The sequence below is a fragment of the Acartia tonsa genome, chromosome 8, assembly GCF_053477335.1.
Source record: "Acartia tonsa isolate MP-2025a chromosome 8, ASM5347733v1, whole genome shotgun sequence".
In the NCBI taxonomy this organism is placed as follows: Eukaryota; Metazoa; Arthropoda; class Copepoda; order Calanoida; family Acartiidae; genus Acartia; species Acartia tonsa.
Window position 1 is genome coordinate 34,564,440 of NC_137267.1, and position 14,471 is coordinate 34,578,910.

Sequence of the window (14,471 nt, forward strand, 5' to 3'; positions counted from 1 at the left end):
ACTTCTTAGTAGAAAATATATTTCACTTTATTCAAGCCTTCTCAATTTTAATCATTTGAGAGTTTCTGTATATTTAATGAATGTGAACTATAACATTAACAATCCTGTGTTTCCAACTGGCACATGCAGTACATGTTGAAATATCTTAAGTAGTGCCAAACTGGTAATTTAACTAAAGTACTTGCTATGCTTGATTATGAAGATCTTATTCTGCAAAGAAATACCTGATCAGATGATAAAACAGAACAGAAATGCAATTGTAATATTAGTTTGACTGCAAGATCCCAAAGATTGAAAACAATACAGGTCAGTATAGATCATCTGAATTAGTATATCAGATTCTAAATAGTAAAACACCTTAAAAAAAGAAAAGACCTTTTTTTAATAATTTGTTCAACAAACAAGAAATAGGTTCTGGTATCAATCATCAATGTAATTTGAGTCAATTATCTGATCATATTGTTTAACATGCACTGATATTACCTGTCAGAAACTCTCAAATGATTAAAATTGAGAAGGCTTGAATAAAGCAAAATTTAATTTCTACTAAGAAGTTTGTTCATGTTGTGTAGTATAGCTCTAAAAGAATATGAATTTTTTATTACTTTTCATTGATGGATTGGATTATATGATTGAAATATCCAGTTAACAGTTAGATTTACTCTTTAAAACATGTAAGCCAGAGCTCGATCTTTAAATCGTTTATAGGTGATTTAAACCGGGGCGATTCATTTGGCGCACCATCAAATTATTAATATCAATCTTTAAATCGAATTTGCATGGGTGATTTGAATCGGGCAGTGGCGCGGGCCCGGCGCGCCAATGCCACTCACCGAGTGGCATTGGCGGTTTAAATCGGGGTGATTTATTTAATAAATAAATATTTTTTTTTAATTACTTTAATATTTTATTGCAAAACTATCGTGAAAACATTTTTATAGTTATTTTTAAAATAAATTATATATTAATGTTTTATATAAAATACTATACTGACACGGTATTTTATATAAAATACCTTACTGACACTGCTTAAGTAATAAAGTTGTACTGGCGCGGATCGATATTTTAGTGAGTGCGCAAGCGATTTAACAACACCGCACCGAAAATCTTTTAAAAATCAGGTGCGCTGTGGCTTACCACCAGCGCGCCTACGGTTTACCTCTGAATCGCCCCGATTCAGCGCGGCATAAAAACGATTTAAAGATCAAGCTCAGCTCGCTGAAACAAACAATTCATTTCATAATTATAGTAGAAAGAAAAATTGAAACCCAGCAGCCAAGAAAATGTATTTTGAAAAAAATCATAGTGGGGAAGCTACAGCTACGATTTAAGTAAGAGTGGTTATGAACTCACAATACCTTCCTAGAACACCCCTGCTAGTTAGTTTCTTTGGCGTGCTCAGGTAAACCTGTACCTGGCTTAAGCTAGCTGTGCATATAATACAATTGCACTTAAAATGGTAACATAAAATGTGTCTGAACGGTAAGACGAAAAAATTACAAAAAATAAATGTCTTTTATAAATACAAAATGTAAATTATGATTAAAATAATGAAATGAAAGTAAATATATACATATACAACAAAAAAGTATAAATTACTGCAGAGTGCATGTTCAGCACTGAAACTGGACTTCCCCCCCCCCCCCCTCTTAATATTGAAATGAAATAAGAATAAAGGAGGAGGAGGTATTTTTTTCTCTGCCTAATTCCTGCAGGGATTTCTAACCTTGCAGAGCATATACTTGCGATTCCCTAACCCTGCGTGTGACTACCAAGTACCCAATATAACCTAACCTAACTTTACATGAAGTAATTAATGTAAACAAAAATTTATTCCTACCCCTCACCCCACTTAATTTTTTGCCTAACTCTTCATTTTAAAATTTTAGATATAAGATACAAGACTGATTAAATGGAAACAACGAATATTGTCCAATAAAAAATAACGTTATATAATGAAAATGACAGATGATAGGCCAGTATACAATTTTCATTGGTCAATTACAATGTATACTGACCTATCATTGGTCATTTGTATTGTATGACGTCATTTTTTATTGTACACTATAAGCTGTTCATTAAATGTACAAAAGGGTTTGTTTGAGGTTCTTGTAGCCCACAGATTCACAGATTAGAGTCTGGTTTTAAATCAAGTTTGGATTCCAGATTTTCAATTCTTCTTTCCAGTCGCTCAATAACTTTGACAAGTGCATCTGTTGAGGGGTGGGGGGACACACTTACATGGCTCTCCTCATTTAAACAACCTAAATATAAATTTACTATTTTCTAATAGCAAAAAGGAAGGGAGGGATGGGACATTGAACTGAGAATTATACTTGAACCTAAACTTAATACAAATGAGTACTTTTTTTTTATTGGGTGAATCAAGCTAGCAGGGCCATACCGAGGTTTAATTTTGTTTAGAGTCGTCAGCAAATTTAAGATCCTTGGACAAAAGTTACCAAATTTATGTCAAACGCTTTGCTAAATTCAAAATATACGGTATTGTTAAACATAATAAACCTCTTTTTATGACATTTTTTGTAGCAGCACAAATACTCTATAATTAACGTTACACTGTCCTAAAAATATATGCAGATTTTTAAGAGAAAATATAATTTTAAAAAAATATTTTTCGTAAAAGAAAACAATAATCTTAATTTCGAAACTCCATTTCTCCTACTTTAAAAACTATTCCTATAAAGTAGTATGATGCCAGTCTGTTTGTATGTACGTATGTATACAAAGGAAAAGTTTGACTTTTTAGGAAAGTTAATTATTGATACAGGCCTCAGGGTGTCAATCGTGGGGATTAAAAATACCAAAATATATTTTTCTCTCATCTTTTTTAACAAAAATCATCTTCTTTAAAATGATCCACATATTTTTATCAAAATTAATAGGAATTAACACAGGAAAACAAAAATTTCTATCATTCAAAATCATGCAAAAAATAACCAAAAACCATGAAGAAATATACAATATAAGTCTCGTGCAAAAGCAATCATTCATTAAAAGTAGTAACAAAATAAAAACAAACTTTCTTTCAAATTCAAAAGATATTATACCAAAAATTATTTTTAAAAAGATTAAATATCATATGAAAAACATGCTAATTAATTACCAGATAGGGAAATTGCACCAAAAGAATAAAATCATTTTACCCCAGAAAATACAAAAATGTATTTCTTAACATTTGTTATACATTAAGAACATTGGTTTACAATGCTGACAAAAATTTTAAAAATAGTATGTTTTTCATCCTAAATTTAAAAAAAGTACACTATTCTAGAAATAAAGATATATTTCGATTTTGGCAATCATTTTCAATTAATTTTGTCTCTTGTATAAGTGAATCAAGCAATATTAGCTTGGTCGTTTTAGACCTTGCATAAACTGTACTTTTGACTCTTGAATAGTACGAGGCAATTAAGTTTTTCTTCTTTGGGTGCAAAAACCCCGATTTCCCCATTGAAGAAAACTCACTCTGACTACCTGTAAATACATTTTCCCCTAACACCGATTCAGTTGTTAGCGCTGAATATTTGATGTTGTTAAATTGTGAGTGGCGTATATACTTTATAAATATAGATATGTAAGTACGTCTGACTAGACGTTAAAATCTACTTGACAAATAAAAAGGTGCAACGGCTTTTTTCTCAAAGGGTATTGTTTTGCATAGAAAAAAACTCCCCCACCTACTATATTTCCCATTTAATTAAAAAGAAACGATAGTGAACCTTATTGGTCAACAACAGGCAATTATAATTAATTTATGATCTAAAGCAACCTATTACAACGCAGTGTTCGGACATTCAGACATGTACAATAAAAAAGTTGGTTGGCTGTTATTAGCAAAGGGTTTTGTTTTAATCCAATTATCCAATCCTACTCTAACCTACAGCGTTTGCAAAAATGTTTTTTTAATTCATTAATTTTCATTAGCACTTTATTTTTGTACTTGCGGCTAGAAGAGTCAAGTAAAATGTTTTCTTTTCAATCTATAATAAGATTAGTTGTTTACCCAATAATATTTTTTTCGCTGCTAAATGAGGTTAGTTATATTTTTTGTGATTTCTCTTGGGAGATTGATTGGTGGTACTCTCCCACAAAATAGCTATAAACACTCACAGTACTTATGAAAAGCAACAATGTAAAGGAGAACCACTTCAGTTCAGCGGTTAGCGAGATCCTTCGTTACAGACAGAAGGGATTGTCAGAAAATAAAATTACCTTCATGTGTTGTTGTTTTCAGAATATCAATCACCTAAACAAGATTGCTTGCATTTTTAGATATCAGAACATTTTTTAAATGTGAGCTTACCCCCTCTGATGGTTTTTTTGAATTATTTATTTTTATGTTAATTTGTATACTTTAGACTAAAGCAAAGAGTTTAATAGTCCCCAAAGTTTTAAAGTAACGTTTTTTTATTTTCTTGAATTTTGATTGGTTGGTGTATTAAATTAAGTGTCTAATCGTTTCAACCACTAGTTGTAATATACAGAATGAGCAACTTTGTGTAACACAAATGGGGATATACATCAATTTATCAGCTATTGTCTTATTCCTGATATATATAGTCTGGATTGAAGAATTCCTTAATTATATAATTAGGAGCAGTGTATGTAATATCTGACCACATTATTGGGTAGGAAGTGTACACATTATAGTGTCTAATTTTGCAACAAATTGGTTTATTTATATTATGAGATTATTTGTATTATTGACTATTAAGAATAATAAATTAATTGATCCATGAATTCTCATGTTTATAAAGGGGGGAGGGGGTTTGTACAAAAACATTGAATTTTTTATTTTACCTTTTTCAGAGTGTCTCTTGAAGCACCATAAGACCATGAACGGTTGGTTTTACTATCCGTTATATGAAGCTTTTGGGCGTTGCAATACCTACCTTCCTAGATAGAAAGAAATACAAGGATGACAACATCCACAAGTAGCGAAGTACTAAAATTTTATGGAAGGACAAACAGACCAAAGGGACGATGTTCAGTTGATAAATGTAAATAATTCTTAGAAATCACGAAACCTTACATATATATTAATAAACAATATTTTCAATGTTTTTTATGCATGATTATGACCGACAGGCTGACGGACAAAGTAAATTATAGAGTAGGTTCGCTTCTAATAAGTAGATAGAAAAACATAAAGCATGTATAGTTTTACTAACTGTTACGATAAACTTTAAATCAAGAAGATACCTGTAGGTCTAGAAATATTTTGTAATGATTGCATTCTCTTCTTTGTTTTATCCTAATTTAATAAAATTAATTGTCAAAAATACAGCAAAACTTCTTTTCCCAGTCCTTCCTTACAAATTTGGGTGCTTAAACGCTTCAATGTATTAAAGCCAAAAGAAATAGCATATTCCTCGAAAAAAAGTTCTCATAACTAATGGACTGACAGACAACCAACTGTGACTGCAGAGAAGCCTCGCTTTGATAAACATTTATCTTACCATTTCTTTAAACATGGAACATATTGAAAGAAAACCAAAATTTCATCGACAATCCTTAATAAATCATAAACATCTTAATAAAAATCAAAACATAGATTAGATACTTTGTTTATGATGTTTTGTATTGGTAGTCCTGATTCTCTTAAATTAGGATCCAGATGCAAATTGTAAGCAAAATTTGTTGCAAAACTACAAGATATCGTTTAAACAACATTTTTGGAGCGATATAGAGTTGCTTCGCTTTCTAAATCATACCTACCTGTTATTAGAATTTTCATGTAAAGTTTCAAATCGACAACATGTCTAAATTAACGAAAAGTGCTAGCTGCCTAACTGTTACGGACGGACCGACCCTAAATATAGAAACCTTCACTTTTAAAAATGCTTACTTTATTCCACTCAATGTTCCAATTTGCTTGTAAACATTCGCATTCTAATCAAGTTTTCCATCAGTATTTTATTTTTTAAAAGCGAAGCTTTTCTATAATAAGGGTCGGTCCGTCCGTCCATCACGGATAGCTTTTTTCATTATTTTAGACATGTTAGAATTGTCCTATCGATTTCAAATTATGCATGGTGATTCCTTTAGTAGTTAGTTACGATTTAGAAAGCGTAGCAACTCTATAATCATTACCAGAATGTCCGTACGTCCATTTTAAACATGTTTATTTTTTTTACATTTTTAACAACAAATTTGTATGTGACCTAATTATCCGATTGGTCTGATTTTTGGTATTCTGATTCCTGGGACAACAAAGTACAATTTATAAACGAAGCAACTCTATAATCAAGTCCTAAAAATGTAAGTATGTCCATAATCATTTTCCTGTATCAAGCAGTTTTTCAACAAATTTACTTACAATTATGCTTTGACCCTTATACAATCGCATTCTGATTATTCAGTTCTGACATTACACAAGTGTTAATTAGGCTATAAAAGTTTTCCGGAATTTTAATAAATATAATAGATTTGAAATCTGCATAAAATTTTAAGGAATTTTTATAAAATTCGTTTTTTGTATAATTCTTTATCTATAAGCGCAAATACAAATTAAGTTAAATAATTTTGACATCTGTGATTGGTGGATTGAAAACTATCTGCGCTCTGATTGGAGAAGCTTAAGTGACGTACATCATTCAACCAATTAGAGCGCAGGTAGTTTCCAATCCACCTATCCTATTGGTCAAAATTTATTAACTAAAATTGGATTTGCGCTTTTAAATAATGAATTATATAAAAAACGAATTTTATAAAAAATCCTTAAAATTTTATGCAGATTTCAAATCTATTATATTTATTAAAATTCCGGAAAACTTTTATAGCCTAGTGTTAATGTCCGTTTTTCCTACCGTTTCAGAGCTTCGCTTTTATGGATGTTGTCATCCTTGTTTAAATATGTAGAATTATTATGGCAATTTTGAAAACTATTTGCACAGCAATGATTCTTATATAAAAGTAAGAGGATAACAGTCTGTGTGTGTGTGTCTGTCTGTCTGTGTGTACCGAAGAATCCCGAAAACCGCTGAAACGATATGGTTTTCCTTTACAGTGTTGCTTCTCATAAGTCCTTAGAAGGTGTATAACTATTTTGGGGGAGGCTACTACATCCCCTTTCAAAAAAATTATTCCAATAAAAATTTGAACCTTCAAAAACTAGTATTTAAAAATTTGGGTATAGTCCTTTCCATGACATCGCTCCATATGGGGCGATGATTTTCTATAGCTCCTTCAAGGAGCTATAGCATAGCCTCTTATCATATGGAGCGATGTGATAGCCCCTTTTAAGGAGCGTTCATATCGCCTCTTATGATAAGAGGCTATGCTATAGCTCCTTCATGGCCTCTTAATAGCTCCTTTGAAGGGGCGTTAATATCGCCTCTTATGATAAGAGGCTATGCTATAGCCCCATGATGGCTCCTTCATAGCCTCTCCATCGCCCCTCCGTAGTCCCTTACCTTAATTTATATAACAACCCACTTGATGGCCCCTACATCGCTCCTCCATCGCCCCTTCTCCAAATTTATATTACATTGTACTTTGATGGCCCCTACATCGCTCCTACATCGCCCCTACATCGCTCCTACATCGCTCCTTCATCGCTCCTTCTCCAAATTTATATTAAATTGTACTGTGATGGCCCCTACATCGCTCCTACATCGCTCCTTCTCCAAATTTATATTAAATTGTACTGTGATGGCCCCTACATCGCTCCTACATCGCTCCTTCATCGCTCCTACATCGCCCCTTCATCGCTCCTTCTCCAAATTTATATTACATTGCAACTTGATGGCCCCTACATCGCTGCTACATCGCTCCTTCATCGCTCCTACATCGCCCCTCCATCGCTCCTACATCGCTCCTTCTCCAAATTTATATTAAATTGTACTGTGATGGCCCCTACATCGCTCCTACATCGCTCCTTCATCGCTCCTACATCGCCCCTTCATCGCTCCTTCTCCAAATTTATATTACATTGTACTTTGATGGCCCCTACATCGCCCCTCCATTGCCCCTCCATCGCTCCTACATCGCCCCTCCATTGCTCCTTCATCGCTCCTTCTCCAAATTTATATTACATTGTACTTTGATGGCTCCTACATCGCCCCTCCATCGCTCCTACATCGCCCCTCCATCGCTCCTACATCGCTCCTTCTCCAAATTTATATTAAATTGTACTGTGATGGCCCCTACATCGCTCCTACATCACTCCTACATCGCTCCTACATCGCTCCTTCATCGCTCCTACATCGCCCCTTCATCGCTCCTTCTCCAAATTTATATTACATTGTACTTTGATGGCCCCTACATCGCCCCTCCATCGCTCCTACATCGCTCCTTCATCGCTCCTTCTCCAAATTTATATTAAATTGTACTGTGATGGCCCCTACATCGCTCCTACATCGCTCCTTCATTGCTCCTACATCGCCCCTTCATCGCTCCTTCTCCAAATTTATATTACATTGCAACTTGATGGCCCCTACATCGCTCCTACATAGCTCCTCCATCGCTCCTCCATCGCTCCTTCATCGCTCCTACATCGCCCCTTCATCGCTCCTTCTCCAAATTTATATTACATTGCAACTTGATGGCCCCTACATCGCTCCTCCATCGCCCCTTAATAGCCCCTTACCTTAATTTATATAACAAAGCTCCTATATGGCCTCTCTATCGCCCCTTAATAGCCACTTAATTTAATTATATAACATTGCCCCTACATAGCCTCTCCATCGCCCCTTAATAGCCCCTTACCTAAATTTATATAACAAAGCTCCTATATAGCCTCTCCATCGCCCCTTAATAGCCCCTTACCTTAATTATGTAACATAGCCCCTACATAGCCTCTCAATCGCCCCTTAATAGCCTCTTACCTTAATTTATATAACATAGCCCCTATATAGCCTCTCCATCGCCCCTTAATAGCCCCTTACCCTAATCTATATAACATAGCCCCTACAAAGCCTCTCCATCGCCCCTTAATAGCCCCTTACCTTAATCTATATAACAAAGCTCCTACATAGCCTCTCCATCGCCCCTTAATAGCCCCTTACCTTAATTATGTAACATAGCCCCTACATAGCCTCTCCATCGCCCCTTAATATCCCCTTACCTTAATTATATAACATAGCTCCTACATAGCCTCCCCATCGCCCCTTAATAGCCCCTTACCCGATTTTATATAACATAGCCCCTAAATAGCCTCTTCATCGCCCCTTAATAGCCCCTTACCTTAATTTATATAACATAGCCCCTACATAGCCTCTCCATCGCCCCTTAATAGTCCTTTACCTTAATTTATATAAAATAGCCCCTATATAGCCTCTCTATCGCCCCTTAATAGCCAATTTATATAACATAGCCGCTACATAGCCTCTCCATCGCCCCTTAATAGCTCCTTACCTTAATTTATATAACATAGCCTCTCCATCGCCCCTTAATAGCCCTCCATCGCCACTTAAAAGCCCCTTACCTTAATTTATATAACATAGCCTCTACATAGCCTCTCCATCGCCCCTTAATAGCCCCTTATATCCTCCTTCAAAACAGTTATACACCTTCCCAGGATCTATTGGAAGCTACCCTATAAAGGAGAACCATATTGGTTCTGCAGTTAGCGATCTTCTTTGATACATACAGACAATGATCCTGTTACTTTTTATAAGGATTAAAAATAAAATGGCCTAAAGCCATCTCATTACCCATAGGAAGCTTCACTGTAAAGGAGAACCATGTCGGTTTAGTGGTTAGCAAGGTACAGACAGACATACATACAGACAAAGATCCTGTTACTTTATTATAAGGATTAAAATAAAATAGTTATTAACCTCCCCAGGACCTATGAGAAGCTACCCTATTAAGGAGAACGATCTCAGGACCTATAGGAATCTTCACTGTAAAGGAGAACCATATTGGTTCATCGGTTAGCAAGATCCTTCGGTACAGACAGACATTCATACATACAGACAAAGATTCTGTTAATTTATTTTAAGAAATACAGATAAAATTGTTATAAACCTTTCCAGGCCTAAAACCATCTCAGGACCTAATTTCTGCCGTTGACAACTCGAGTTAAGTTACTATATTATTTTTACAATGTTTAACTTATCTGTTATTATTGGCTGGCGAAAAGTTTGGGCAAAAAAAAAATTTATTCTTCAATGAAATATCTCTCCAGTATAATTTTGCCAAGTGCTAATTTATTAAGAATAAAGTTTGCCACAAATTTACCAAAAAATCTCATTGTCATTTCGCCAGGGAGGATTAGGATAGTTCCCAAAGTGTTATAAGTTGGCTTATCCAAGAGTGCTGTCTAGTCTCCAAAGTTTTATAATACCGTTTTCTTATTCGTTAGATTAACAACCTTGGGGACTTTTTATTGTTTTGTGATTGTTTAGTTCATTAAGTTGAGTGTCTAAATGTTTCAACCACTAATTCTAAACTAAAGAAGGGGTAATTTTGTGAATCATCAATGGGAATAATTAATATATAAACATACATATATATACAGTGTTTTTTTTTATGAGAGCATTTTTGAAAGCAATTTTACCCTACTTATAGTTATCAGAATTTAATGATTAATGGCTTATTCTCTTCGTTTTTTATAACCATTAACAGAAAAGCAAAAAAATATTTCAGTTTTTATTTAAAAAGTACAGTAAATTCAAAATTTCAAAACATGGGTGTCAACATCTAAAATAGTTATTTCTCGCATCGTATTATAAACGGCTTTCCGCGGATATAGAAAGTACAATTATGAGATTAAAACTAGTTTTTTTAGCCCCGAGGTGCAGAAGGCACCGGCTAAAAAAACTGGGTTTAATCTTATGATTGTACATATCTATATTCGTAGAAAGCTGGATATAATACGATGCTAGACATAGTTTTTTTCGTATGGATGAGAACCGGTTCCTATCCACCGGATTCAAATGAATACGAGAAATGGTTTTAGCGCATTTTTCTTATGCTCAAATCTTCTACCCTTTCCAAGAATGGAGGGAGTACATTGGGGGGCCAGTATTCCCTCCCTGGTTGAGATATGGCCTTCAAATTTCAAAATGTTCTAGTACATGTCACAAGTAGTATCTATATAAATTTTTAGCTCAATATCTCAACTTTGAAGCGTTTTGCAGCCATTCTTGCAAAGGTAGATTATAAGAAAAATGCACTAAAACCATTTTTAGATGTTGACACCTAAGTTTTAAATTTTTTAATTTACTGTACTTTTTGAATAAAAACTGAAATATTTTTTGCTTTTCTATTAAAGGTTATAAAAAAGAAGAGAATAAGCCATTAATCATTAAATTCTAATAACTATAAGTAAGGTAAAATTGCTTTCAAAAAAGTTCTCATAAAAAAACACACTGTATATATGTATATATATCATTTTATCGACAATCGTCTTATCCCTGTAGATCTCTGATTATCAGAGCATTTTTGAAATATTTGCTGCTTATTTTTTGGCTGCCTTTGGCAAAATAATTTTTTTTCATAAAAAATGTATACAAAATTATCGTATTAATTTGGTAAATATATCATTGCACTTGAATTATTTTTAAGTCACTAACGGCTAATCCCATAGATGACCCTAGGAGTACTTTAATGAATAGATGTGGTGGAGAGGGGGGGGAGGGGGAAGGTTAAGAATTTAAGGGAAGTGATACCTTCCGGGGGCTGAAAGTGTTAGTCCCCTCCCCAAAATGAAAACTTTTCCTGCGAGTAAAATAAGCTTCAATGTAAAGGAGAAGCATATCGGTTCAGTTGATACTGATAAACATCCTGTTACTTTAATGTAAATATTAGTTTAAGGATAGTCTGTATAATCTCAGGGATAAAGGAAACATTAGGCAATTTTTACAATAGTCTCCAAAGTTTTATAATGAAGTTTTCTTATTCGTTGGCTCAAAACTTTGGGGACTTTTGTCATATTTTGGTTGTAGTGTTGCAATTTTGTGTATCGTTATTAGGGATGGATAAAAATTTATCGGCCATTGTCTTATTCCTTTAGATCCTTGGTATAATCAACTGAATAACAGTTCCAACAACAAAAATTAAGATATTGCTTCGCTTTTTATGGACAAATATCCTGTTATTTTATTATAAGGAAAAAAAATAAACTATCTTAAAATCATCTCAGTACTCAGCGGTTAGCAAGATCCTACGGTATAGACAGACAGACATACATCATATCGGTTTAGCAGCAAACGAGATCCTTTGCTACAGACAAAAAAAAACTTTGTATATCGACTAGCGGCTACGCCCCCAGCATCTATTGGCTCTGTATTCAAAGGGGAATGAATAAAAGCCTAAAGCCTTCCCAGGACTTAAAATAGAATAGCCTAAAACCATCCCTCGACTTAAAATAAAATAGCCTAAAGCCATTACAAGACAAATATTAAGCTTACCTGAAATAGAAAGCCCAATCTGTTTAGTAGTTATTGAGATCTTAAGTTTCAGAACAGAAAGCCTTACTAACGTGGACAAACACAGGATATTTCGGACAAATGTCGGAGTGGACATTATATAAGTAAAACGCAGAAGTGTCTATAATATCTTAAAAATTAGGTTTCAACAACATTTGTTTAGTTATTTCTACACAGGTTAGGTTAGGTTAAGATATAAATATACAAATAAGCCCCCTGCAGGGGTTAGGCATATAAAAAAACCTATTTGACAGTTGTAAACAATGTGAGAAAAAAATATGTTTTAGTTTAATGAAATGTTCTATCTGTTTCAAACCTTTGCCTTTCGATAGAACTTACCTACTTTGGAAAACTGTTAGACTGATTTTAAAATTTCAGTCTGTGAGAAAAGATATTCAAGATTTTTTTTTGTTTTGAAAGATTTTTATCTTATAAATAAAATAAAAGACACTCCTGCGTTTTACATAAGCAATGTCCACTCCGACGATTGTCCCATTCCTAGGTTTGTCCACTCCAACGTTTGTTTATGTTTTACTACTTTATATAATAGGATAATATGTATTCTTCTTTTATATTTCTCTTTTCTTATTCACTTGCAGCTGCGCTCTTTTTAATGTAAGGAGGCAGAAAAATAGCCTAAACCAATTAGGGGCTTAAATCTGAAAATGAAAAAGCAAAAAACCATCCCATGACCTATGTGAAGCTTCCCTTAAATGGAGAATTTAGTCAGTTTATGAAATTTTTAAGCTTCAGACCAAAAAAAATACTTTTTTTGTTAAAAGAGAGACTTTTCTACAATTAGGGCTAGTCCTTTCGTCATTGCTCTTCTCATTAAGTTAAGCATGTGGTTTTCTCTGCTATTGTTAAAGATAGACTGTTGAGATTTTTAGTGAATATTCCCATGACATATGTATATCCAGTCTATAAATTATTTTGTCTGTCTCTCAATTATGCTTCAAAAGACTTAGGTTTCGTGATAATCTTTGAGTAATAGCATATTCTCTTAAAGTCTGCTCTATAACTTACTTTGTCTGTTTGTCCATTATATGATCCTTATTCAATATTCTATTTAACTAAAAAATTTCATTCTCTTAGTTTATTTTTTTTCTTTATTTCATTATGTTATTATATTATTTATATTTATTTTATTAATTCATTATATTTTCATTATAATTTTCCTTTTTAAATGCGAAACTTTTCTATAGTAAGGATTGGTTTGTCCGTACGTCCAAACGGTTAGACGACATTTTCTTTAATTTAGACATGTTATAAATATCCTATCGATTTCAAACTTTGCAGAATGATTTCTATAACAGTTGGGTACAATACTATATTCATTACTAGAAAGTATGTACGTCCATTTTTTTGTATAATATCATTGTCCCATTCATCTGGGTTTTGGAGTAATGTTTCTTAGGACAACAAGGTTTAGTATTATAATCAAATACTAAAAATAAAATTATGCCCTTTTACTATATTCTATACTAGCAGATTCGCCCCTAGCCTCAGGGGCTTTGCCCCAAGAGGTGATAAAATTTTTTTTTGGCGAAATTCGTAATAGGACCAAGAAAATCTTCAGCAAAAAAAAAAATGGGGGGGGATTTTTTTGTTTTTTGGGGGGTTGGGGGTATCCCAGCCCCCAAGAAAATAGCCTAAAACCACCACAGGACCAGTAGGTATATTCCCTGAATAGTAGAATATAATCGGTCCAGTGGTTACCGAGATCTTAAGGGACTGACAGACGGACAGACAGACGGACAGACAGACGGACAGACAGACAGACGGATGGACAGACATCATTCTACTTTGTATTATAGATTTACGCTAATTTTAACAAAATTTATGTTTGACCTCCTGATTTTAGAGCTTTGCTTTTGTGAATGTTGTTATCCTTGTTATCTTGCTTTTTTTTCCTTTTTCATAACCTATTATATAAAGTAGTAATCTTTTTTTTGTCTGTAGAAAAGCTAACCGCTGAACCTATATGGTTCTCCTTTACAGTGAAGCTTCTTTTAAGTTCATAGAGGGTTTATAATTATTTCGAGGGAGGGTATCTCCACCCTCCCAGAAAAT

General features: G+C 33.8%; 1 protein-coding gene across 1 annotated transcript in view; it reads right to left on the reverse strand.

Moving 5' to 3' along the window:
• Window positions 1–1,439: 1,439 nt before the first annotated feature.
• The window catches only part of LOC145326587 (transient receptor potential cation channel subfamily A member 1 homolog), a 39,957-nt gene continuing 26,925 nt past the window's right edge, over window positions 1,440–14,471 (reverse strand). Inside the window, exons 21-27 of the mRNA XM_080169957.1 lie at window positions 5,870–5,913; window positions 5,481–5,534; window positions 5,224–5,275; window positions 4,822–4,917; window positions 4,234–4,267; window positions 3,496–3,537; window positions 1,440–2,264 (exon numbers count right to left, since the gene is read on the reverse strand). Coding sequence (XP_080026083.1) covers window positions 2,125–2,264; window positions 3,496–3,537; window positions 4,234–4,267; window positions 4,822–4,917; window positions 5,224–5,275; window positions 5,481–5,534; window positions 5,870–5,913 — 462 coding nt within the window. The 3' untranslated portion in view covers window positions 1,440–2,124. The remainder of the gene's footprint in view (window positions 2,265–3,495; window positions 3,538–4,233; window positions 4,268–4,821; window positions 4,918–5,223; window positions 5,276–5,480; window positions 5,535–5,869; window positions 5,914–14,471) is intronic.